Raw genomic sequence first — 25,430 nt, forward strand, 5'->3', positions numbered from 1 at the left:
TAAGCAGCTCGATTTGAATCGTTTGAGATAATATCAAGAGTGCTTAGAAGCTCATTTGCCAGCGTCAGTCGATCTATCTTGAGTTGTTTTAAGTTTCGCAGTATTTCTGAAAGCAAATTCCTTGGATTTCAACGTGTACAACTCTACGATAGGCGTTTCCAGCTCAACTCATTTATGAGGCCGGCCTATAGTCTTCGAAAATTGCTGGAAATAGGTCTATTTCCAGATATTTTGCAATAATTTATACGACGCACCTTTTGCTAAATAACGAAATTGGCAAATTTCAACCAGTAAGCTATATAGGTAAAGTTAAAAACAAGGGTATTCTTGGGTATCATGATAAATCAGGGGTATCGAGGGGCTAATCAACAAAATATCTCAGGGTCCTCTTTAAACTATGTGGGTGACTACAGGATACCTGTGAATTTCTTTTATCCTGATTTCTCCCTATCAAGTACGAGCAGCCACCTGGTACAGGCTGAACCCAATAGGCAACTTTACTCGCCACCCATTGGTATGGATGGCCATGACCAAGATTTTCCCCAAACATTTGCCTCAAATACAGTAGCATTACAGGGTTAAATTCAATTGTAGTTATAAGCAAATAAAGAGGTAACAGTTTACAACTTCTTCTTTATTGATTTAACAACATATTAATTTTCTTCATACCGTTCCTTTTCAGTATGAACATAGATATATTTGAGAATAAAAAATGCTGTTGTAGTACCCAGTATACTTCTTATAACTACATCTGAAACTCGGTGAGAGATTGCGAAAGTTACTCCGGGTAAATCTCTTTATTTATTCCCTTACAATCTTTCCTTTGTCGGTTTAAGTTGATACATTTGCCTGGTAACTATATCTGTCTTGTTCTCGTTAGATTTAGCTCAATGCTATACCGACCACTCTCCTGAGAGACTGGTTGGTAGCACATTTTCATAAAACAGCTCCTCCAAGTTGACATATTCCTAAGTGTAAGAAAATAGAAAGACACAATTTAAAACAAATATAGTCACGTTTACCAAAACTTTAACTAGATAGCATGCCATAATGCTGTCAGATAATAATCGTAATGGCTTTGACAAAACTGAAAATGAATTATCTTAAACATAAAGACCTAAAGAAATATCTCACACATTGACGAACCTAACGTCTTTAAACAAACATTTCATTTCTGACCTGTTCTTCGTCCTGGATCATGCTATGTATTAGTGACCGTAAACCCTCAAAGTCTGGCCTTTGTAAGGGTTCGGTCTTCCAGCATTCCATCATGATATCGTAACTGTTTGAAAAAAACGTTGGTCAGTTACACAATTTAAATTTGCTACTTTTCTTTCTTGTCTATCTATTTATTAATGTGTCAACAATACACATTTTTACCACAAAGGCATACATCTTATTATAATTTCTCTTGAGGCGAAGAGCCCCCATACTGCTCACAACCCAGAACAGCCTGACTATCATCGATAAGTGCGGATGTGTGGCAGCTAATTATTTTCACTTGCTCGAGATTTCTTTTGGCTATTGGTGCCACTTGCTAAACTTTCTCAAAATTGCCCTCATTGATACGTACTTTTAAACCAATGCGAAACAGTAAAAGGTCTGTTTATTTTGTCCAACATAGACAAAAATCATTGTAGTCTCTCAAAAGATAATGAACATTAGATATTTTGAATACAAGCGTTTAAGAAGCAAAGAATGGTATTTTCCTTTTAGCTGGTGTTCGTCGTAACTTTTTTGTCCGTTATGACAGCTTTGGAATGCCAAAACAAATGTAACGGTCGCGTCCCGCTCGGTGATTTTTACTAAAATAATAATCTCGGCCTCAGCTCTAAACTGAAATGCAATGGAGGGGGAGGGGGGGTGGGGACAGAAAAGTTGAGCATCACTGGCGTTGCTGTTTGAACTACCCTGACCACCTGTTTTACAATGACAGCTACTCACAGCGTTGCACTGACAAATTTTGGGCGTGACATCCTGAACCCATTCCTCAACAGCGCGGGGATATCTCTCATATACACCCCAGGGAACGGGTCCCCACCTGTGAGAAATTGTCAAAGGGAAATTAAGAATTGCGTTATCTTTATTAGCCAGAAATTATCTAAGACATATTTGTAAATCTGAAGAAGTGTAATTCGTCTGTACATAGGCAAAAGTAATCAAATGTCGCAAGCTGTGGACAGGAGCTGTATAGGGATACATGATGTCAAAAAAGAAGTTTGTTTGAGAGAATCTCTGAGTCCTTACGACCTGTTTTTCTTCTAATATGTTTCTGTTCTCTCTTTCTTCTCTTGTCTTTTTTTGTGGGCTGGTTGCTTATAACTTACCTTATATTGAAACCGAAAGTATGTAGCGAAAATGCTAGTTAACCATTAAGCTGCCAGCATCTCTACATTCAGCCAAAGGAACAGTGGCTTGAGCTTACCTTTTAAAATTAAGTTCTATATTTTTCATTTCAACATACCTACAGTGAAGATCTCGTACATCACCACACCAAAGCTCCACCTGAGTTTGAGTAATGACAAAAACTCGGAATTATTCAACATTCTTGCCTCATTTGAATACTTGGATGTTCATACCGTGAACGAAGCTAATTAAAATATATTTTGCTGGTGACTTCGTTCTTTTGTAAATTTCGATACATGAAAAACATGAAAATCAAATAACGAAAACGCGGTTTTGATGAGAACTAAGAGAAAATTTAACTTAATAATTGAAATTGGTCTTAAAGAAATTTGCCAAAACTATTTCACGAAAAATAATTCGTTGAAACGAAATTTACACAAAAACATAACGGGTTGATCATTTTATCGTATTTCCTCGTAACTTAGATTCCCTAGACCCTGGCATCTCCCTATGTTCAAACTCAAAATATTGTCGCTGAGTTTACTTCGGAAAAATTATCAATATGTCCTGGTGATATTTGCTCGACTGTTTATGAATAGAGTGTAGAAAAGACAAAACAAACTCACACATCACTCTGAGTAGTATATGCACCATCTCCAAACAGAGCCTCAGCTGCCGTCCACTTAATCGGAAGACGACCCTGTAGTCAAGGATCAAGAAAAAAAACTAACTTGAAAAGTGCACTCTTTAATCCAACTGCTCGGATACTGGTAGAGTAAAATATGTCATAAAGAAGTACCTCATGGGTTCGCACATATATGTCTTCTTCCCAGACATCTCTGGCCATTCCAAAATCCGTGATTTTGCAAACGTCTTCGTCACCAACCAAAACATTTCTCGCGGCCAAGTCGCGATGAATGATCTAACGACAAAAAAACAAAATTATACATTTCTACAGTGATCGTTCGTTACAAAGTAACTTTATGACTTTATTTTCGGAATACTCTCCAGCTGTCCCATAAAAAATCGACAGTGAATTTATTACCTTTCGCTTGGACAAGTAGTCCATTCCATCACTGATCTGCCATGCGAACCTAAGTAGCTGCTTGGAAGTGAGGCTGGTGCGGGGCTCTACCGAAGGATCACTGTAGTAGTTATCTCGGACTCCTCGACTCTTCCTCAGGTACCCAAGCAAGTCACCATACTGCGCATACTCGACCACTACGAGCGGCCGTGCTAATACAAGATAAATTTTACCTTAGCTGAGGAATCTTCAATTGATATATTAACTTAATCTTGTTGTGTTCGTTACAAAGTAAGGTAAACTGATCATGTTGATGATCTACCGGATTTCTACGAGGTTTCAATAACTGTTGCACAAAGAACTAACACACCATAGTTCAAGATATTTGAAAGTAAGCGATTACCTCGCCTCGGCATACATAGTTAACTGACGCATGTAAGGATGACGGAACAACCAACCAATGCATCTTTTAATCAATATCTATCTTATCTTTAAAAGTGACGTTAACAGCGATATAGATGGAGGCATTTTTAACAATACGACTTGTACAAACAGACGTCACATTCGAAAGTGACACTGACAGCAGACGGGTTCGTAACACAAAGGTACGTTTGACAGCAATGATGTGTCTGCCTTAAGCTCACCTTCAGTAGTAACACAGCCGTACAGGCGAATGACGTGAGGATGAGGATCAAGGTGCTTAAGGACTGACATCTCTGACAACAGGTCTAACTTCTCTTTTTCTGAAGCATCATCTTTATAAACACCGACAGAACAAAACGTCACTCTAATCTGTCTAACATCAAATTTATACTAAGAACATCTGACTTCTTTACAGCTCCACTTAGATCATATCTGATGGTCAGCAAAACGTAATTTTCACTTACTCACGTTGACCCATATTATCTCATGTTTATGATATCGATATTATTTAGATCAAGGCTATATGATTCTAAACAAAACATGTAATTCTCAACTTCTCAGAGTTCTTGGTTTAAAGTCCTTTGTTACCTACAAACAGTTTAAGCATCTAAGATTAAAAAGTTTTTTTTTTTTTTACATAAAAAGGAAGATTAAAATAAGACCTTGGACACTCTTCACCGCTACAACAGTCCATCCTGGTTTTCCTGGCAAATCCAGCGCCAAGCCTCTTGACACCACGCCAAATGCACCACGCCCAACAATTTTCTCTACATTCAACCTTGCTCGCGGTATCTCCCATTCAGGATCACCGGAGAACGATAAGTTGTAAACTCCATGTCGAACAAGCTCATTAGCTTGCGAGGACTCTCTGGTGGTTAACAAGGTCACTTTTTGGTCAAATTTTAGAGGCAAAAACAGTTTAGAGTGCATAATTCAGTATAGAGTTAACAAATACATACATGTGGTTCTCATCGGCTTCTTCACCTGAAATAGTAAAATTAATTTACGTTACTTACAGCATTATTAACTAACAGTATCTACATAAAACAGCATGTATCAGTGATGTCAAACTACATCCATTTAGCCAGCTGTGAATCTGATATTTACTCACATCCTCGTTGATTGTTGTTTCCTCTGGTTCTTTTAGCCACATGTCGTTGGATGAGAAACGCGAAAATGGTAATCACGGCTAAGGCCGCTGTTATAGACAGGTATTTGGTAAGTGTCTCTTTGTCCCCTGTTTGAGAGAGAAATGTTCTCTTACGCTCTTACTTTACAGGATAATCTAATCTGTATTAAGGCCCATGGAGGAAAAGCACAAAGTGTTTTTTTACACTGATAATATAGATATTTTAACTGGAGTTATGTAATGTTCAAGTATGGCTATAATCTGAAATGTATCGAATGAAAAAAATAGTGCCCTGTTGTCTTCCCCTGTTTCTGCTTCTCTTAATCGTTGATGCTTTCTTTTCACGCCTAAAAATTCCTAGACAGTCTTAGGAAATAAGTTTTAATAATTTCCTGACGAGGCTTACTCTGACTTTGGTCTGGAATAAAACGAAACTTGTCATGGAAAATGTTTGCGAAAATATTCACATAAAGGCGGGCGCTGTTCGCGCGGTCCAAGTATTCAATGTTAACTTTTATTAGTTTGACTTCAATAAAACGCCCGACTGTAGAACTTATCATGGGCTAAAATAAAAGTTTATCTTAAGAACTCTAAACCCTAAAAAGTATTCTTGATAAAAAGGATGAAGTCTTTTCTAATTAACTGACCTGCGTTATTATTTTTCGAGGCACCCGTTTCGGGATTTTCGTGTTGTTCTATCGAGGGAATTCATAATGCTTTGAATTAGTAAAACAATAACCACCATTAACTGGAGTCAATGTTAACATGCACATGCAACCAATGTTGCTAATGATTGTGGATGAGTGTAACTGAACTTAATTAGTCTATATACAGTAGATCTATAAGCTGCCCTGGATTCCATCGCCTAATAATTGCTTCAGCCCAAGATAGAGTTTCCTTACAGACTGCCATTTACTTACCCTTTTCGTTCACCATAAACGTCACCGAGTCAAATCCTATCTCATTGTTTGCTATACAGACGTAATTTGTAAAGTCCCCGTCATTTATGGGAGTGACTACTAAGGAACTTGAGTTGGAGGTGTATGAGCCTTGTTTGATCTCTGCACCCTGCGTGAGCCAAGTAAACGCTGGCTGAGGATTTGCATCAGCAGCACACTTGAGCGTGATTGAGTCTCCCCTCGTTAACTTTACGGACACTTGTTTATTAGTTTTGAGTATTTTCGGTGCATCTGGAAGAAAGAAAATGGTTGGGAAATAACTTTACACAAGGCCAAGACTCTCAGGTATAAGTGTTTCTTCCATGACCTAGTCAGTTTTGCATAAAATGTTTCTGATTGTTTGAAAAGTGCATAAAGAAAAATTTGTAATTACGATCGATAGCGCAGTTCTCTCTAAAAGTTACGCACATTTTTTAAATACTTACATAAAACATCAACAGCGGTGAAAGGTGAGCTGTAATTTCTGTGAGGGGACAGTGAGACGCACTTATAGTCTCCTGCTTGCGATCTTTTTATGCTTTGAATGAAGAGGAATCTGCTCCGTGAGGCTTTCTTGATGGGCCGATTATCTTTCAGCCATATGACAGTTGAACTTTCTGGCTCCTTTATGAAACGGCAGGTGATGTTGAGTGTTTTACCCTCCTCAATCTTGACGGTTATATTTTCAGGTTCTGAGTGATAAAAAAGAGTTATGATCTCAGGCTCGGGTGCACCATTTCTGTCGCTAAGAACCAATTTTACACTGTTGGCAGATTAACTTCTAACAAAAAAGATCGCTACCTTAATCTGCATGTTAACCGACTTACTGGATCACCAATGTTTGCAGCCGTGAACACTGTGCAGAAAACAAAGCCTTGCTAAACAACATTTGGTATATGGAGTTGAATTATATTGAGGCCAGTCTGTTTATTGGTCTTTTCTTTCTAAGATTTATAAACATTTTTCATAAGCACATCAGCATCCCGATTTAACTTCGAATGGATATTTTTGAAGTAGTCATGTTAATTAGGAATAAAAGACCAAGAAAATTCCCACCTGGTGGCGTGGTTGGTGGTGGAGTTGGATCCTGTGAAGGCAAAACACTTGTTCTTAGGTTTACTTACAAGAGTTACACATGGTTGTCTTTTGCTTCTAAAAACTCTCTTAAGCTTCGCACGTAACTGTTCACTATGCAAATCACAAAGGTTCGGATAGAACAAAACCTAAAAAAAAGTTGCCTTAGCATTACATAAAATATTAAAATTGATCTAATTTGCTTAATACATCGTCCTCTTTTGAATCTCATGATCAGCAATGGCGATAGCATCTTTCCACACAAGAGGATCCACAAAGCTATCTGGATTTCACCAGATGACAGGAAAGAGAATCAAATTGACCACATCTGTATCGCTGGAAAGTTTTGGAGGTCTCTCTAGTACGTCCGAGTGAAGAGAGGACCAGATGCAGCAACAGACCGCCACCTTCTGACTACAACACTGAAACTGAAACTGAATAAAGGCTGGATGGAGGAGACCAACAGATGGAAGAAATTTGAAGTTGACCAGCTTAAGAACTTGTAAACGAGTGACAAGTTTTCACCGGAGCTTACTAAAAAATTCAAAGTACTGCAAGAGCTGATGGAGAAAGAAGAATTTGAGATCTATTGGAAAAAAAAGCAAAACTAATCTTTTCTAACAACATGTGAGGAATTGGTAGAATAGAGGAAACACCAGCACATTGAATGGATTTCAGCAGACACTATGAAGGAGACCTCAGCAACTGCTCCAACTATAGAGAATAGTTTTCTCTCCCGTACCTGTATTTGCTTGCCATTGACTGAATTGAAAAACACAACGGCCCAGAAAAGAAATGGAATCCAGAGGAAAATGTGGACACGATTGGATGAGCTGGAATTTTTAGAGACCAAGCGCTACTTTCTCACAGCCAACAGCAGATTCAAAACGGACGACAGTAATAAGGGCCACGTCAACCAATATTGGCTTTAAGATACTCAAGGAAAGGTCCAAGATCCTCAAAATCAACTCCAGTATCCCAGAACCAATAACTCTGGACGGAAACCACTCGAGGAGGTAAAACTTTTGTCAATTTAGGTAGCATCATCGAGAGGCAAGGTGGCAAAGACATATACGTCATAGCACGAAAAACATCTGGGGCTCCAAGGAGATCGGACGAAGGTCATTCTTTATGGCTCATGTTTTTTCAGCTGAAAAAGTTTTTCTAGTCGAGCCTATTTAACACGCATTTGACTATTTCATGAATGACGAACCGTGGAGTATCCTTTTAGAAATGAAAATATATGTTTAAAAAAACAAATGATTTCAAACCTGCGTAGAGAGTGTAAATCCACTTTCTTCCGTCTCTGGAGGAAAACCATCAACGCGGAACCTGATCCCATAATCTGAAGAATCGTGTGCTTGAACATTATTCAGTTGGAAAGCCACGAAGCCACGTGCCATGTCTCCCACCCAATTTAAACGCCTTGCAATTGAGGCATTTCCTTTATAAACTCTTTCGTTCGCTGTCGAATTTTGAACAAATGTTACCAAGTGGTCGCCCAAAACCATGCTGTATTCTTTGCTCCAGTGACCAAAGGTAACTTTCAATTCCTTTGCTTTCTCTTCCTCAGTGAGAACGAAATTCCAGACAAATGTTTGATTAGATCCAATAAAGGAAACGATTGTTTTATTCGGCTGAGTGATCATTTGTAAGCCAGATATCTCATTCCAACCTAAAACATTGATTCAAGTATGTCACAAACTTATGATGTCAAAAACCTTGTTTAAAACAGAGACATATAAAACGAAAAAATAAAACCAAACGAAACAAACAAACATAAGAAAGAAAGGAAACCACGAGCTGAGAGAAAATCAATTCGATGCATTCGATTGCTAAAACGTTATCGGCTTCACAGTATCAACCAAGATCGATGAAACATAAAGGCTTTATGGGTAAATGTTCAAATAGACTTTATCTCATTTGCGGCACAATATTCTGCTCTCTTGCGACGGTTGAAACCAAAACTAGCGAGTCGAATGATGTAAAATATCCAAGCTTACTTGAAATGAATCACTATCAAAAAAGTAGTTCTTTTGAAAGAACGAGAAAAATTAATCGCTTTGAGAAATTTTCCAGCTTAAGAGAGTCCCGGGCTGTGGGCTAGCCATAAACAACACCGGCGAATTGAAGCAAAAAGAAAAAAAAACAAAAAAAGCGCAAGAAAACAAAACAGAACAAACAAATGCGTTCATAGATCCTGGAATCATTGGAATTATTGAAAGAACTAATGTCCTCACTTGATTTATTTGCACACTTTGCATACGTTTGGGAAGGACTTTGTGCCAGAAAGCGATAAAACATTGTCTCATAATAATTTCTAACGATGCAGATATACTCACAGCTCATCAAAAGGAAACTTGTTAAAATGAGAAGGATTACCACCATCTTCAGCCTGCTTGTTAAGGGCCTTCGGATTGATTGAGTAAGGTAAGTGTTGTATGATGGCCGAATTGGGAACTATCGGGCGGCGGCCACGAATAACACTATCGTCATCGCCCAACAGCGAAAGCTTGATGCTCTCAGTAATTATTGAAAACGAAATTTAAAGGTTTGACAAAAGTTTAATTGGATCAAATCCCAAAAACGAATTGTGCCAATGACATTATGCCAATCATATTTGTATCTCAAAGTGGTACTGGTAACATGTTTCACAACAAACACGATAAATATTCTTCTCTTGTCCATGTACTTTGAACTCCCTTACTTTCAAACCCTTATTGATCTCGTTATTTCCAAAATCTCTGATAGCCTGTTTTAACTGACTAGCTGAGAAGAATGCAAATCATGTAAAAATTCTGACATGACATCGAAAGTGATCAGCATCAGGAGGAAAACAACTATCCTTTACAAAAGGGTTCAAAGGATAAAATACAAAGGACCTGCATGTTAAGGGAGCACGGGCTGACTGACTTAGGTAGGCACTGTTGGAAGACCGTAATGGAATATTCAATATTGTTATAGGCCGAGGAAGAAAGCTCGAGACTCTCAGCAATAAGTGAAAACGGAATTTTAGGGTTTGACAATAAGCCAATTTGGATCAGTTCCTAATTAAAAATCTTTGTAGAATTACGCTTTGCCTGTAACAAACTCATTACTTCCCATTTCTATTTCTATAAAATCTTAGTACTCGTTCTTTTCCTGATTTTTTTGCTCTTTTTTGCAATCTGCAAAGTATAAAAGTTTAATGTGGTCTCAAATGTGAAGTTCAGAAGCAGAGCAGCAGACCAGTGGCGGTCCCGAGAGGGCACAAGTTTTGAAGGATATTTTCTTCCCACCCAATGCACACGCCCTACGTTTGATTAATTTCATTTGCCAATGATATCTACATCTCAAAGTGCTACTGGCAACTTGTTTCACAACAAACACGACTTTTCCTCTTGTCCATGTGCTCTGAATTCCCTCACTTTCAAACCCTTATTGATCTCATTATTTCCAAAATCGCTGATAGCCTGTTTTGACTGATTAGCTGAGGAGAATGCCAATGATTTGTGGTCATTTTAGGGCTCCTAATTCAAATCTTTGAACTTGTTGATGCATGGAAGCAGTACACCAATGGCGGTCCCGATATATCCCTTTTTCCAAAAAATGTTTTGTCGTTGTGAGCATTTTGATTCGTTAAAAAGGAGGTTTAGTCCCACAAAGAAGGTTTAATACTTCATTTTGCTAAAAAGATTAAAATGAAACAATTAGGAAAGAGGAATAAGCCAAAGGGTTCAACTGAGACATATCCGTGGCACCGTCAGTTACTGGTAAATAATACATGTCTCGGAAATTCAACTCTGATACCGAAAGATGATTGATCAGAACACGTTACTTGATCAACATTAATTATCAGTGTAGCTTCAACGGGAAGTCAAAGAACGAAAACATTCAAGATATATTTGAGTCTAACTCAGATGGCTGGAGATTAAGCTGCACCTGCTGGATGCGTAGGAGTCTCTCTTGAAACTGAACCAAAGGGTAAGAGACAAATTTCTGTGGTCGTGTTATTCACTATCTGTTACTCCGACTTATGCCACGTGTAATTTCATTGAAAGTGCAAGAAAAATAACACAATAACAGGTGGACAGAGCTGAAATACTTTTGAAATTCGCAATTTGAATATGACAAGAGAAAATGAGCGCATGAAATGATGAAAATTCAATGGAAATAAAAAGATTTTTTTCTGCAAAGAATCTGTAACAGACACTTAAAAGCCCAGTCAACAGAAAATAATTTTGTGCATTCAACTGAGAGAAAATGAAAACTCAAAATAGGATGTCGTGACAGAAAACAAAACCTACCACCAAATGATGAAACCATTAGGTTGAGGCTTAAAATAAACAGGTTTTTATTTCAGATTTAATTTTATCAACCTCAGCTTCTATAAAAAAGATACTTTTAGTAAAGTTTGGTTTAAGATGGCGAAACATAAGTTAATAACAATTTCATAATCTAATACCGAATTTAACTGAAAAAGGAAAAAAAAACCGCCGTATTAAACGCAAAGAGTTAATCCACTCCGACGGCAGACCTATGCTCGCTTTCAGCAAAGGAAGATAATAGAACCTAGCACCATGAAAAAAAACTTTGCTATCTGATCCAGCTTTGCTGCCTCAAACATTTTTGTTTCAGCAACAAATTCGGCTCAGTATTCTTCAATCATTCGGTCAGATTATTATTTTGTTCCAAGGACGACCCTCAGCCATCAAACCTGAAATTCACGTGATCCACCAAGAAAAACAAGGGCTAAGTACAGGAAATGATCAGCTAAAGTATATGGCATTCAGATCAGAGGCATTTCAGTTATTTTGTTGCCAATGCTGGCTTTGAACTGGAGAGATTCTTGATGGTCGCAAGCTGACTTTCTCGGCCTAATGCTTTTCATGGAGCCCTGAAATGAAGAACACACGAATTAAGAAACACCATCATAGTGCAAAATGCATTAAACACAAGGCTGTTATCGGTGAAACATTCAGCACCGGAGAACATCACGTGTACATGATTGTTTCTAATGACGTGTTTCAGATCCCTCAACTCTCTTTAAACTAAATGGGCGCTGTGTTTCGGAGTGCGGAAATTAGCGCTAGAAAGAGATCAAGCTATTGCGGTCTCGTATTCTTGTTAGTCTGTTTGTTTGCCTGTTTTTTTTTTTCTCTAAGCGAGCAGATGACAGCATAGGGGCGACATTTACCTTTTCCGAGACGTTCTGGCATGTGATGTCTATTTTTACGCTGTGCCTTTTCTATCTTCGACTTGCGTGTGGCGTTTGCCCATTTATCTGCCCAAGCTACAAGAATGAAAGTATAAATACACCTTAGCAAACTCGTATACGGTGTATAAATCATACTTTTACGATCTGAAAAATTTCGCTAAAAATCTGAGTAGACAAGAAACTACGTTTACTTTTTTAGATAGAGCGAAATAGTTACGTATTTCAAGTTCCATGCATGCTGAGGTGTTCAGTACGAAATCTGTTGTCTCAAAACCCAGTTTGCAGCTGTTTATAGCCATCAAATCAGAGAAACGAAAAACATTCGTCCAATCACAAAGAACCTGTCAAAAGTACTGGGTTTTTGCTCTTTCTCCTCTTTGTTCTTCGTCGGTTAAACTTGAAAGCTAGCTTCGTGGTCGGTTGAACTTTATTTCCTAAAATAAGCTTTTTGAGGTAACCGAAACCTCGAGTTTACGATTTATTGAGTTAGACAAGCCTGTAAATTAGTTTTAAAAAAACACTACAGGACATTGCCATTTTAATGGCGTTTATGAAAGAAGAGAATCAGAAGAGAAACCTGGAAGAGATTCGGCCCAAGCAGCTAAATGATTTCTTGGTTGAATTTATTATACTTTTCAGGAGAAAAGACGGAGATGAATTCAAGCCTTTAAGCCTCAGAGGCCTTCTTTCAAGCTTCAACCGGCCCTTGAAAGCCTGCAAATATCCAATGATCGTAATGGAGGACCTTGAGTTTGTACAAACTCGAAAAGCTTTAGAGGCTCGAAGCAAACAACTGAACAAGGAAAGAAAGAGCAATAAGCCAAACGCCACAGAGGCAAAAACAGACGGGGAGGTCAGCATCCTAAACATGGAAAACCTGCTTTGAATCACGAGTGCTGAGGCTTTTTTAAACACGTTGTAGTCTATGAACTTCATTCATTCGGATTGGGAGGTTGCGACAAGCACCTAAAAATTACTTGGGAAGATGTTCAACATATCAGAGCTGTGGACGGAAGTAAATACATAGAATATTCTGAACGACAAACCAAAACACGAACTGGAGCGGAACTTCGAAATATCAGATTAGCGAAGCCTTAAGCTTTCGTTACTCAAGATAGGCCAGATGAGTGAAACCCTGTGTTTCTTTACAAAATTTATCGCGAGAAAAGACCAAACTCACGTTGATTGCCGCGGCACCCCTCTATCTTAGTATCAACTACTCAAGGATTCTAGTAAATGTTGATTTAAGACAAGTGCAACAGGGGTAGACAAACTGAACTAATTAATGAAAACGATGGCAAACGAAGCTAGACTCGACGGGAAACGACTGATCATGAACCACAGCGCAAAGAAAACAAGGATACTAAAACTTAATGACCGCAAAATTCTCCCCAATCACATCATGCAACTTTCACCGTAATGTGCAAAGTGTGAAGAGCTACAAATCTGTTTCTAAAGCGCTACAGAAGAATACGTCAGTGATACTGAGCATAAAATTCCGCGGGCGACGAAAGCAGTAATGCTCTATGTGCGACTACTGCGACGACAATCTGACGACCAAGGCGGAGGCTTCCTTCATAAGAACCTCGATGTTTCGTGCGGCAGGGCCTTTCAGTGAAGCCGTATTCCATGATGGACAATTCAACATGACTACAAACACTGAAGAAGTCACCAGGTATTTGTACAGATGGTTCTGTTTCTGCGGCACGAAGTTACAAACGAATCAAACAAAATCTCGAACCGTTGGATGATGACGACAGCACACCACTACCATTGAAAACTTTACCACTAACTGGCTTTTTTCTATTCTTCAAGTGATCGATTTTATCATGAATAAACCTGGTTTGAAATTCTTTAGAGCTAATTGAGCTAATTTTTACGCATTTAGAGCTACTTTCTGCAAGTGAAAGAAGTGCTTTCAATTTTATTGGAATAACTTAAAAGCTTAGTCATTTAAAACTAAATAAGCATAAAACAATGTCAAGATGTATGAAATAAACAAATTACATCACGGGGAGGGCATACGAACGTAATTTTCGCACTTGTTGGTTTGTATCAGAAACCTCACCCGTTCGATTTCTAATACATCACCAACTCGTGCGGAAATGCCATACGAATGCCCTCCCCGTGAAGTAATCTATATTTACCATCCTCAGGGAGGTCTTTTGCCGGTGGAACAAGATTTGCAGCTATGAAAATTAACAATAACCATTCACACATTTTTTTTCTTATTTTCCATGGAAATACCATCACAAGTTTTACATATCATGTATATTCTTTATTTTCGTCCGTCCGACACTAACCTTAAACCAAGGTATTGTTTCTGATTAGGCTCACTTTCCTTAAACTTTCTAAATTTCTGAAACCCTTGAATTTGGTAATGATAATGGTTTGGGCACCTCTCCACTCTCAAGTTTGCGTCACTGCTTCTATAACTTCTATTACTATCTTATCAAAACAACTGGCCATGTTTTAACCAACAACAGATATTGCTCGTTACCTTTCGAGTCATATTTTTAAAGAATATTGGTCATTAGAGTGGCGAGAGAAAGATTCACCATGCTTCTTTCCCATTTTCACCCATCATAATAGAGGTAAATTCAGTAAGATTATATCCTTCCACGAGAACTATACCACCATTTAAAGCTGCAGATGAAGTATTTTAACCTAATATTATCTTGGTAATGCCACCTATTCTGGACAAGAGCTAATATGGGCGGACACGGAATGTTATGCAAGGGTTCAATTGGAGCCCCAAGATGTGAATTTACCTCGACATTTGAAGACTGCTACTCTCATGCACACATCATCTGTTGAAGACTCCACAGGGATAATCCGAAGATAGCTTACGCTTATGGCAGGGCTAAGATTATTATCAACTCGAGAGTTTGAGTCGTAGTTACCATCCAAGGTCTGTTGGTAAAAAGTTCATTTGATTTCATCATTTGTGACAGACTGACCCAGACAAGACTACACAAGTTTGTAGGTCCACAGATATAAATTTTAATGTAGGAATTTCTGAAAGGTACGTAAATGCTTCGCAACAAGTAAATAATCCCATTGTTTACTTTGTCTTCCCGTCGGTTTCTAATCAAAGACCACCGATACCCTGCCTTTTTTTCCTTTTTTTAATGTTCAAAGTAGAAAATCTGACCAAGTAACAACCATACCTTGCCGTAGCTGACCCAATTTACGCCATCCACACTGCAATTGAGGCTGAACTTGGTAACAAAATTTGGGTAATAATACTGGCCTTGCGTTTCTATCATTCCAATGGTGGTTGGTGCTCCAAGATTCAGCTGAAGATATTGGTTCCTATCTTTAGCTAGGGCTTTGGCATGATCAACACACCAGGCTCCTGGTAAGAGAAAAGGGGATAAAGAAAGCAATAATTAAGACGACCATATAATAATAATAATATTAATAATAATAAATAGTATATACGACACAGGTGAAAAGTCCTTTCCACCCGCGGCGATTGGCCAGATCGGAAGTAAGTAGCAAGTTATACTCACCTCCGAGCAGCCGATGAGACGAAATTGGGCGTCAAGAGTTTAATTTTCGACTATTTTTGGGTGTATTGAAAGAAAGAAACTTATATTTTGGTATCTGTGTGGTATATAATAAAAGTTATTCACCTATGTGTCGGTGAATAGTTGTTAATAATTATAATAATGATCACGATCATATAACTGATAATCGTAGCAGTGTTAATCATCTAATCTCCTCAACCAAAAGATCTCATGTTATCGGTTTTAAAGAAGACGATAAAAGTTTAAAGGAACCCGATTTAAGATGATAGTTACGTCACAGAATCATTTCAGGTCCTTTTGCCTCACTCTTTGGATGTTTCGTTGTATTTTGTTAGACAGCGTACAAGCCAATGATAATACCTCGTCCTTTCGTATTATTTACTTTTCCCATGGCGGGCATGTGATCAATCCTGGACTGAGTCTTATCTGCTTCATTGATTCCTTCGGCGTAAGATGACGAGGCATCTAGCTGATAATCCGAAAGGGGCACAACTTCATATCCGTTCGCACAATCTAAAAAGACACATACGGTAAAAGAAAGAATTTGAAATACACGTATTATCCATATTTACAAAAGATATTTCCACATATGGGTTAAATTCCTTGGAAATTGAATTGGACAAAGTTTGTTATATTTTTCTCTCGTGGGGCATCAGAATGACCAACCAAAGCCACACACCTACTACACCGTCACAAAACTAATCTTAACCTATAATATGTGAATTCTCTAGAATTGGCTCCATGTAACACAGATCTCTCACCCAAAAATCTCTCAACTACACGCTTATATATCATTTTTACATGAGCGTAAGTAAGCTTTAGAAGCCTTTAAGAGCGTTATTAATACTCGTATTGAGTTTATCAACCTCCCAGATTAACGTTGTGAATTATTTGCGCAAAAGAACTTACTTTTTGGATCGGGGGATCCATGTACAACAATTCCACTCTGCTGTGATGGAGCTTGAGGTTGGCCAGGTTGTGGTTGTGGTTGTGGTTGTGGTTGGGGTTGGGGTTTGGGTGAGGGTTGTGGTTTAGGTTGGGGCACAGGTTGTGGTTTGGGTTGTGGGGCAGGTTGTGGTTTAGGTTGAGGTGCAGGTTGTGGTTTGGGTTGTGGGGCAGGTTGTGGTTTAGGTTGAGGTGCAGGTTGTGGTTTTTCCGTCGGTGCGGATGTTTGTAAAAGTTTTTGTTTAGGAGCAAGAGTCGTTAATGGGTTTAGTCCTAGGGGAATGAAAATTCTCATTAGTAGCAGATCTGACGATCTTCGTTCATGCTGGGGTATCAGTTTGGGAAGTTTACAAAGGATCAATTTCAATAATTTCAATGTTTTTGCAACTTTCACTTAATTATGACGGAAAGTTTGCTTCTTTTAAGAATTATCATCTAAGGTTCATAAATCACCATATATTGGGATCTACAGCAGTAAAGTCTGAATACATCATTATCAAGCTTTGATAATTGTCTTGTAATGCTTTCAAGAGCTTTGTGGTAAATGTAAAGAGCCAGGAGACACCCTTTTAACCGTCGAAATGGAAAACGTGCCAAACTTGAAGAACTACTGGTTAGGAAATGGTACCTAAAATAGGGGCCCGTTTCAACTTAAGTGATTGAGGGGGCATTTTTCTTGCTTTAACAGCCCTCGTCCACGAGGTCGGAAGCCTTATACAGAAGCTTTGTGGATCGTATGAGCCTGTAACCTGTCTTTATGTTACCGAAGCAATAAATGCTTGAGTGAAAGACATGGCAGTATTATGATCAAGATTTGTCATTTTCTTTCCCTTTTTCGTACCATTCTATGAGCTATTATGGACACTTTGATTAGTTGGTCTTGAATATGCGCTCTGGGTTGTAAGTTATGGAATACCATTTAGGGTTATGCCTATTCTTTTAAATGGAATCCGTGTCTGCCCTGGTATAGTTTTTCCATAACATTCACGAGTGGGAATACTGGAAAAGTGAAATATGTCTCATCGGGCAAACGAAGAGAGAGACATCAGATAGAAATACCTACGTCCAAATCGCACAATAAATGTTGAATTTTGCATATATTATATCCAGCTAGTCTCTGATGTATGTTTTTTAACGGAATCTTGCGAAATATCAAAAACTAATCAGTCCATCAGCTACAAAATATCTATGTCAAAGAAGAATTAATAGGTTGCTCGCCTCCTTCTACCACAACCAAAAAAGGGCCCTGGTAGAGTACCCAACGGCCAAATAGCACAAATATGCAATTCAGTTTGTCTTTTACGTAAGTTTGATAAATTTTCCATTTAAGTCTAATAACAGATGATTAGGTGCTCAATTCATAACATTTTTATTTGAGGCCTTTGATCAAAGAAAATCTCTTAGTATTATTGGCAACATTAAAAGATAAATTAACCAAAAGCCTTAATTGACTTACCGTCAGAAGAGAGCATGGGGAAGAGAAAGGAAAAAACAGTTTGTTAGTTTGTTAGCGGTTAGTCATGTAACAAGTTTGTTTTAACATCCATTCGCACATGTGCTACCTGTCGATGTTTAGCAAATAAGCAATTAAGATAGGGTTAAATCTGAAATTAGCTCGAAAATTCACTTCTTCTTTTTGTATTTAATTTCCTCTGATTGCCATTTTACCTTTTTTCTTGGAAATTTTGAAATTCCTGCTCTTGCTCAATGGCGTAATTACCATGGTGACGGTGACTGCACTTTTTTTCGGTAAGTCTAGTTATTATGAGTCCTCGAAGGTTCTTTTATTTTTTATTTTCAATTGAGAATTAAGAGTTAGAGAATTCCTCAAATAGCACGGCACCTTTAAACCAGGATTTAATTTCCTCGTCACTCTTCGGAGACACGTGTCATAAAATCAAGGATTCCTTTGGTGGAAACTTTCTCGGAAGATCAAGTACGCAGTGAGCAACTCGTCATCGTTGGTTACAAATTAGTCAGGATTAAATATCATCATCTACATGTTAAATTGTGTAGTTTAAGCATTGAGATTGTTATATTGTCTTGAAGAGCTAGCACTCGAAAACAAAGTCACAGGTAGAGCTCATGTAGATTGAACCAATATGAAAATTGCTTCAGAAGTGGAGCCCTTCAAAAGACTTTAAGTTTTTTCAATTTTCATTATTCCTAAGAATTTCAACTCGAATTTCAGTTAGGAAAAAATTGAGATAAAGAGAGTTCAAAATGCAACACGATCTGTTGAAAAAAGATCATTGTTTAAAGCAAACTTACCCGGCTGTGGAGTACCTGTTGTTCGTTGACGAGGGGGAAAAGGACGAAAGAAAACTATGTTAGAGGTCTGTGTAGCTGTTAAACCGTTTTGCTATACCTCCCAACTCAAATAGGTTCCGATTGGAGGAGAAAATGCCCAATGTCATGGGTCAAAACTTGCTAACTCCCAAGGTTGAACAAAACGCATTATGAAAATATCAACTTGAACTTTTAACTTACTCAAGAAATATAGTCTTGCAGCGATTGTTCTTGAGTTGGTAGGTAAAACAGAACGCTTAATGACTGGCCCCGCGCTTAACAAGGAGTTTTGTTGCCCCTCGACCCTCTCGGGGGTCGAGGGGAACAAATCGAGGGTGTGGGGGACAAAACTCACTGTTTCCCTTAGGCCCCAGTCATTAAGTGCTTGATTTTCATAGTTACTGTGAAAACTAGACATTACCGAATGCAATCATTTGCAAAGTTTAGATTCTTCCAAAGAGAGAATATTTCATATTGCAGAACTACCGTATGGTAGGTGTGGACGACAAGAGTAAAATTTCATGGGTTGTTTTTTCCAAGAATTATTTCTTATAACAAAAATTATGTACACTGAGAGCAATTTGAAGTCTGTTGGTAATGCTGCAAACATTTTATTTGCTTTGTTAATACAGTATTTTCATCGCATGAAATGTAATGTACAAATGAACTAATGAAATCAAATGAAAGATAGAAAGACGGCGCCCTTAAGTCATCTCAGTTTAAAGTTCTGTTTAAAGGACTATTCATCCCTAGAGCTAGGCTGTTTTAAGTATAAGATTTGGATAAGGCATTGTCACTTATGCTTACTTTGACATTCAGCTACTGATGCGCAGGGATACTGTTCGACTTTTGGGCCGGTGCAGTTGAGACCCCCAGTCTCAGGGAGCGGATTATTACATTCTCTTGTTCGCATCTTCACCATACAGGGATGCCTGCACTCAGACCACGCAGACCACGCACTCCATCCTCCATTAACTATTGAGTTGAAATATTCAGTATATTACAATGAGTGACTTTATTAAAACAGATAAAAAAACTTGCAAAACAACTTCACAGATCATGGATAATAACTTTAAATATAAATTTCTAGAAATTTGTAGAATGCTTAGTCCTGTTGACATGCATACCATGGAACTTTCTAGATCATTTTATTTGGTCACGGAGTTATGATAAAATATTATCACAAAAGTTGTGTTGTAAGCCTCTGGTATGTTCTGGAATACTTTGTAAATGTATATGAGGACTCAGTCGTGTAGTAGTAATTAGTTGTTGTTGCCGAGAGTGACCGACTGTTTGGAAAACTATACCGAGAGACAGCTACTGTGGAAGATTGTTCATTTAAAGGAACTTTGGAGAAAACTGTGAGTTTGTGTCAATGGTGAGCTAATATATAGACTGTAGTGGGCATAAGTAAGTTTATTGAGGATAATTACTGTATTCTCCATTAGAGTCGCTTCTAAGTATGAATATTTCACGTCGTTTGGTATGGTAGATGAGATTATAGGAGTATAGTGTTCTTTCTGTCGGTTATATTATACCGTAACAACAGTTTTCAGAGACTTTGATGTTAAGACTTAAGGTGCAGGGTTAAAAAGAAAAACTGGATTCTCATCTCTTTATTTTCAATCCGGGGAACACCAAGTTGACATCAAGTAAGATGTAATTATCCCACTGATTACTAACATAGCAAGAAGAATGGTAAAACAGATGACCACACATTTTTAAAATGAGGTTGGTAACGCACAAAATCAGCACAGAAGGGGCTTCCAGCAAACCAATTTACTCGACGGAAACCCAATTTACACGATGGAAACTTCACTAAAGTAAACCGATCAGAAAAATATATTTTGTTTGCCTCGTTTCGAGCGTGGTACAAAGAAACCTAAGTCCACCTGGAGAATCGGATTCCGCGCTCTAGTGCTATTACGTTCGAATCCGAATGTCTGAGGTTCGATTCTGCATGGGGAATCGTAATCTTACATTTGTCCCACGCACGTGACATGGAAAAAATACCATCTTACTCTCTCTCGTCACTGAGCTAAAAATTTATCTCCGCTCTCATCCTATCTACGCATCATAGAAATACTGCTGATAAACTTACCTATACAGGACTTGTTGGCTATTTTCGGAGCATCCTTTAGCACTGTAGCAAAGTCAGCTAATTCAAAAACGTGTTCTGAAGTTGGTGTGCTGGCAATAATTCCCAACTGTTTGGTCAGGGTTTTCTTATCAGCGTCGGCAAGACCTTCTTGAACTCCAACTGCATACACAGCAACTTCCGCTTTGTGTAACTGAGCCGTTGGCATGCCCAGAAGATCCTCTCCAGAAATGGATTTTCCAGGAGCGAGAAACACCTCGCTAGAGGGTCCCCCAGTGATCAGAATCACAACCTTACTACCGCTACGTATCTTTGCCGCTTTAAACACATCCAAAGTGCTGTTAAGGGCAAGATCCGTCCTCTTACCACCACTCTTATAGAATATTTTGGCAAAGGTGGCTTGCAACTGCTTGTCGTCGGTAAATGGTGGATTTCCAAGTTGGATGACTGTTTCTGGATATGACTGGTATTGAATCACACCAAATCGAGTGTGCTGCAAGCTGAACTTGGACGCGATCGTGATGGAAGCATTAATTATTTTTTCCCAATTTTCTTTTCCAATCTTCTCAGAACTATCAAGGACGAATATAATGTCCAGTGGCTTCTCACATTTTTTCTCTTGATATGAAATAAAGGAATAATAATACGATTAAACTAAATTTAACTTTCATTTCAAGTATCCCAAATTAATGCTGATGTTTGTAGTCTGCTTGAAAGTCAGAGGGTGGCCTTTGTTATTTTTTCATGTTTGTTTGAAAAGATTAGCAAGTAGTTTTCGTATTTATGTGCGAAATACGCGGCTCAGTTATGTATGTTTGTTTACAGTTCCCCAAATCTGTTCATGCTGCTTCGACACATTTCTTTAGAGTATATGTGGTAAATATCCGCAAGTGTACGTCATACCTGCTGCTCCTGCTGCGGCAGGGGCTGGCGCTGGAGCTGGGGCAGGAGCAGGGGCAGGTGCCGGGGCCTGAGCAGCAGCATATCGCTTAAAGATCCGAGGAAACTCAAAGCCTGTGTCAATAAAATAGCGTGAGTACAAACGTAATTGTGAATTAACATGACTTGCCATTGAAAACTTTGTACAGAACTAGAAATCTTAAGGTGGCGTAAAAATGTTTTTTTAAAGCGCAGCACAAGTGAATTTTTGTTATTGTTTGAATTGACAAAGCGTTACATGTTTCAAATATGAGATTGGTTTGGTGAAACGGCGACAAAAATAACATCATAATATGGAGGGGCTAGTTTTGAACCAGATTTCGCTTAAAATTATCCCTGTAACTGAAAGAAGTCGAAAGATTTTGTTCTGCATTATATAAGTTGGTAAAACGAGGTAAATGCTCTGAAATTTATAAAATAAGCATCTTTAATTTTGGACCTCGTATAGTTTGAACAAAACATTGAATACAACAGCCTATATTCACCATAAAGCCTGAGATCATATGTCTGCCTATCTAACTGTGAGTAGTAACGCTTTTCATAGCGCGTGTTTACGGCAGTATATGCTGGTTCAGTTTGCCCGAGTAAGACTGTTTCCCTCAGTTGCAGAGATCTCTATTCTTTACTTCAGATGGATAATTGTCACCGACGCGGAAACGAATATCTTACTGGTAGGCCATTCTTAGCGCGATAAGTTTTTTCATGGTCAGGCAATTTCCTTGTGAACTCATAATAACGCTATCCAGACTTAGCGAAAAAAAAGAGATCTCATCAAAACGCGTTAATGCCCTGGTCTTAAAATCATATGAACCCAGCATAAAATTATATAAGTAATTTATTGTATTTCAGCTTTTCACCACAAAACAGTAAAAGGAGGTCTATGCTACTATCATTAAACGTTTACTTTTGGTTGAGTGCCTTACTCACAAAGCTGTCTCATTTTTTGGAAACAGTAATTTTTCATATTTCAAATGTGATTTTGCAATATTTTGATAAAAAAAATTCTATTTCTTGATAAAATAGATCGTTTCTGCACATTGCTATCAATTATTGCAAATAGTTGGAATAATTTCCCGACAGCTAAACCTCTAAAAGAAATTTGCATTTCCTCTCTACAGTAAATTGGGTAATTAAACAACCTCACGTTACTAATAGAACTACACAAATCTTAATAAAAAAAACCAACGCCCCATAGCCTATGCAAACACTACAACTTAATTTAGACAATGATTAACACATGTCAAGTGTGGGGCGGTTATTTAGTAAACGTTTCCTAAATAACGACTCATTGTTCAGGTAAAGTGGAAGATAAAATTGACTTTATACTGATTGTCTGAAAAAATCTTCTTACTTTGATTTAATCGCTATTAAGTAACTTACCGTTCACATTTGAAAAGTGACATGAGGTGAGGCTTAATGCGATCAAAACTAGCCAAGTTATACTGGCACCCTCCATCGCCATATTTCCCTTTCCTACAACGGGGAAGTGCTTAACACGAAGTATTAACTCCTTGACTCATCCATGTCCATAAACAATGACATAGTTCATCCATAATTTAGTGTTCTTTAATCCTTTTCCTCGCTTGTGATTTCCAAACAACGAATGGTGACTTTTTACAGATGAACCACCCGCAACAGTTGTCAAATTAAACTTACTCGCTTGAACAGATTTTCGCCCACATTTTGTTTTTATCTGCAATACTTAAGTCCTTTTACTGTTCCTAGGAGTGAATATTTGACTTCAAATGGTGTGAAATTAACGGACAATCAATGAAGTATGTAGAATTGTGATATCCGAGAAGAATTTAAGTCTAAACATGTTGAGTGATCTTAGTTCTTGTTATTTATCTCTCTAATTAGCTATGTTTGATCAGAAGTCAAATGATTCATATTAGTATCACGGAAGCTGATCAAAGAGCCACTGATTTCTTTATTTGCTCTTTTAATGAAAGAGATAACATTTCAGTACACATCCTAATTAGAGGTTACAGCGTCCAGAAACCCTGGCTGCATCTGGCATTTATCAAAGTGGGAACTTTGTTTAATTCCTCAAAAATGATGTCATGTTTAGAAAAAAAAAATCACTTTAAAAAAAGTATGAAATCTCTATTGTAGGTTATCTCCTCGCCAAAAATGAAGTTTTTGAATAGATACAGTAATAAATGTATTCTACAATCGGTTTATTTTCGACTCGCTACGAAATCAGTAGTAATGAAAAGTTCGCTACAAGTAGCATAAAGGAATAACTCGGTTAGCCAGTCTGCTGTTGACAGGCGTTCAGTGGTGGACAATTTATCTTTAACCTTTGTAATGGAAATTCCTAAAGCCTGTCGGAACAATCATTATGGACGTTTGTTTTGTTAATTACACGACCCCTGAGCCACTTAAATTTTCCCGACCATTACTTACTTTGTAAAATGAGCAAAATACATGTATCTATCGCAAGAGAATTTAAAGAAACAGGAGGAATTTTGTAATAAATCCAGCTTTTCAATTTGGTGCTCGGGCACAAATAAGGACGTCGAAAGAAATTAGATTACCCCAGAATGAAACCTTGATTTTTTTACCACGTTTTTTTTTTCTTTCCCCGTTGATACTATTATTAATTTTTGGCTGATAGAAGAGATATTTTGACATTTAAATTTCCAGTCAGCGTGTGGTTACTTGATCTCCACCGAGGGTTAGCGGCGAAATCTCTCACTGAAGTTATTGCTGGCTCAGTTATTGTGGTACTTATACGATAAATGCCACTACGTGGTAGAGGCATATTTTCGGTAGCATGCGACAAAACTCGACCAGAAAATCGACTATCATTTCACGTCTAAGCCATGAACGTTAGATGATACCAGCGACTGAATAAACGAACTTGAAAAGCGCGTTTTAATACGTGCAAACTGAAAAAAACGGTCAAAAGTTGAAACAAGCCTATTGCGTTGAGTTTTAAACAGTTCGTAAGGGACAACGGTAACTTTATTGATATTCACTCAGCAAGTCGAGAGAGATCTACAAATACATAACAAATAGCTAAGTGATATCGATAAAATAGATATAATAATAATTATTTAAATGGCTTTATCTAATCAAAATAATTTTCTTCACACAAATTTGAATAATTCGACAAAACGTAAATAAAATAAAGTATCACATTATGCTCAAAAATAATGCACGAATATTATGCGCAAACATATCCCCATGCAGACTAAGGTGTTTCGTTACATTTATACCGGTAATGTCCTACGTTAATAGGGTTTCTGATCATGTTAAGGAATGCAAGTAAGATTGTCTGCTGGGACCCGCTTTTCGTCTCCTGGTTCAAAAAAGTACTTTTTGTTTCCGGTGTTCACTTTCGAGAGTACTGAAATTTTATCGATTAAAGTACTGGGAAACGAAACAGAATAAACTGGTTTTCGAGATATGAGCCACACTGATATTCGTGAGGATTTAGATGTCAACATCTATGATATGTTTAAATTTCAAAGTATGGCCCGTACTTAA

General features: G+C 37.9%; 2 protein-coding genes across 3 annotated transcripts; both read right to left on the reverse strand.

The window, feature by feature from the left end:
- Positions 1 to 635: 635 nt before the first annotated feature.
- On the reverse strand, positions 636 to 9,423 carry LOC131787143 (fibroblast growth factor receptor 3-like). Its single transcript, XM_066168488.1, has 17 exons — positions 9,277 to 9,423; positions 8,206 to 8,609; positions 6,917 to 6,947; positions 6,307 to 6,552; positions 5,843 to 6,112; positions 5,570 to 5,617; positions 4,905 to 5,030; positions 4,753 to 4,777; positions 4,456 to 4,661; positions 4,015 to 4,125; positions 3,392 to 3,582; positions 3,146 to 3,268; positions 2,973 to 3,046; positions 2,465 to 2,505; positions 1,945 to 2,041; positions 1,180 to 1,282; positions 636 to 968 (listed from the first exon to the last, which is right to left on the reverse strand). Exons 1-17 carry the CDS (start codon positions 9,320 to 9,322, stop codon positions 894 to 896), a joined length of 2,217 nt encoding a protein of 738 aa, XP_066024585.1. The 5' UTR covers positions 9,323 to 9,423; the 3' UTR covers positions 636 to 893.
- A 1,820-nt stretch (positions 9,424 to 11,243) lies between these two features.
- LOC136281700 (coadhesin-like) lies at positions 11,244 to 23,437 on the reverse strand. 2 transcript variants are annotated; one of them, XM_066168490.1, is made up of 12 exons: positions 23,316 to 23,437; positions 21,900 to 22,010; positions 21,000 to 21,614; positions 19,706 to 19,873; positions 18,881 to 18,895; positions 16,574 to 16,624; positions 16,025 to 16,177; positions 15,302 to 15,489; positions 14,903 to 15,044; positions 14,279 to 14,320; positions 12,111 to 12,206; positions 11,244 to 11,810 (listed from the first exon to the last, which is right to left on the reverse strand). In XM_066168490.1, exons 1-12 carry the CDS (start codon positions 23,395 to 23,397, stop codon positions 11,791 to 11,793), a joined length of 1,683 nt encoding a protein of 560 aa, XP_066024587.1. In that variant the 5' UTR covers positions 23,398 to 23,437; the 3' UTR covers positions 11,244 to 11,790. The 2 variants fall into 2 exon arrangements, with proteins under 2 accessions (XP_066024587.1, XP_066024586.1); XM_066168489.1 differs by having other exon boundaries at positions 16,574 to 16,882.
- Between the last annotated feature and the right edge of the window lie 1,993 nt (positions 23,438 to 25,430).

This window comes from Pocillopora verrucosa, chromosome 6 (assembly GCF_036669915.1).
Source record: "Pocillopora verrucosa isolate sample1 chromosome 6, ASM3666991v2, whole genome shotgun sequence".
Lineage (NCBI taxonomy): Eukaryota > Metazoa > Cnidaria > Anthozoa > Scleractinia > Pocilloporidae > Pocillopora > Pocillopora verrucosa.

Excerpts from the sequence above, each read along its gene's own strand:
- LOC131787143 (XM_066168488.1), bottom strand. The coding sequence starts at position 9,322 with ATGGTGGTAATCCTTCTCATTTTAACAAGTTTCCTTTTGATGAGCT. Across the intron at positions 6,948-8,205 it reads GATTTACACTCTCTACGCAG|GATCCAACTCCACCACCAAC; the intron begins GTTTGAAATCAT and ends TTGCCTTCACAG. Across the intron at positions 969-1,179 it reads TGATCCAGGACGAAGAACAG|GAATATGTCAACTTGGAGGA; the intron begins GTCAGAAATGAA and ends TCTTACACTTAG.
- LOC136281700 (XM_066168489.1), bottom strand. The coding sequence starts at position 23,397 with ATGGCGATGGAGGGTGCCAGTATAACTTGGCTAGTTTTGATCGCATTA. Across the intron at positions 16,178-16,573 it reads TGGATCCCCCGATCCAAAAA|ATTGTGCGAACGGATATGAA; the intron begins GTAAGTTCTTTT and ends GTGTCTTTTTAG. Across the intron at positions 15,045-15,301 it reads ATTGGGTCAGCTACGGCAAG|ACCTTGGATGGTAACTACGA; the intron begins GTATGGTTGTTA and ends TTTTACCAACAG.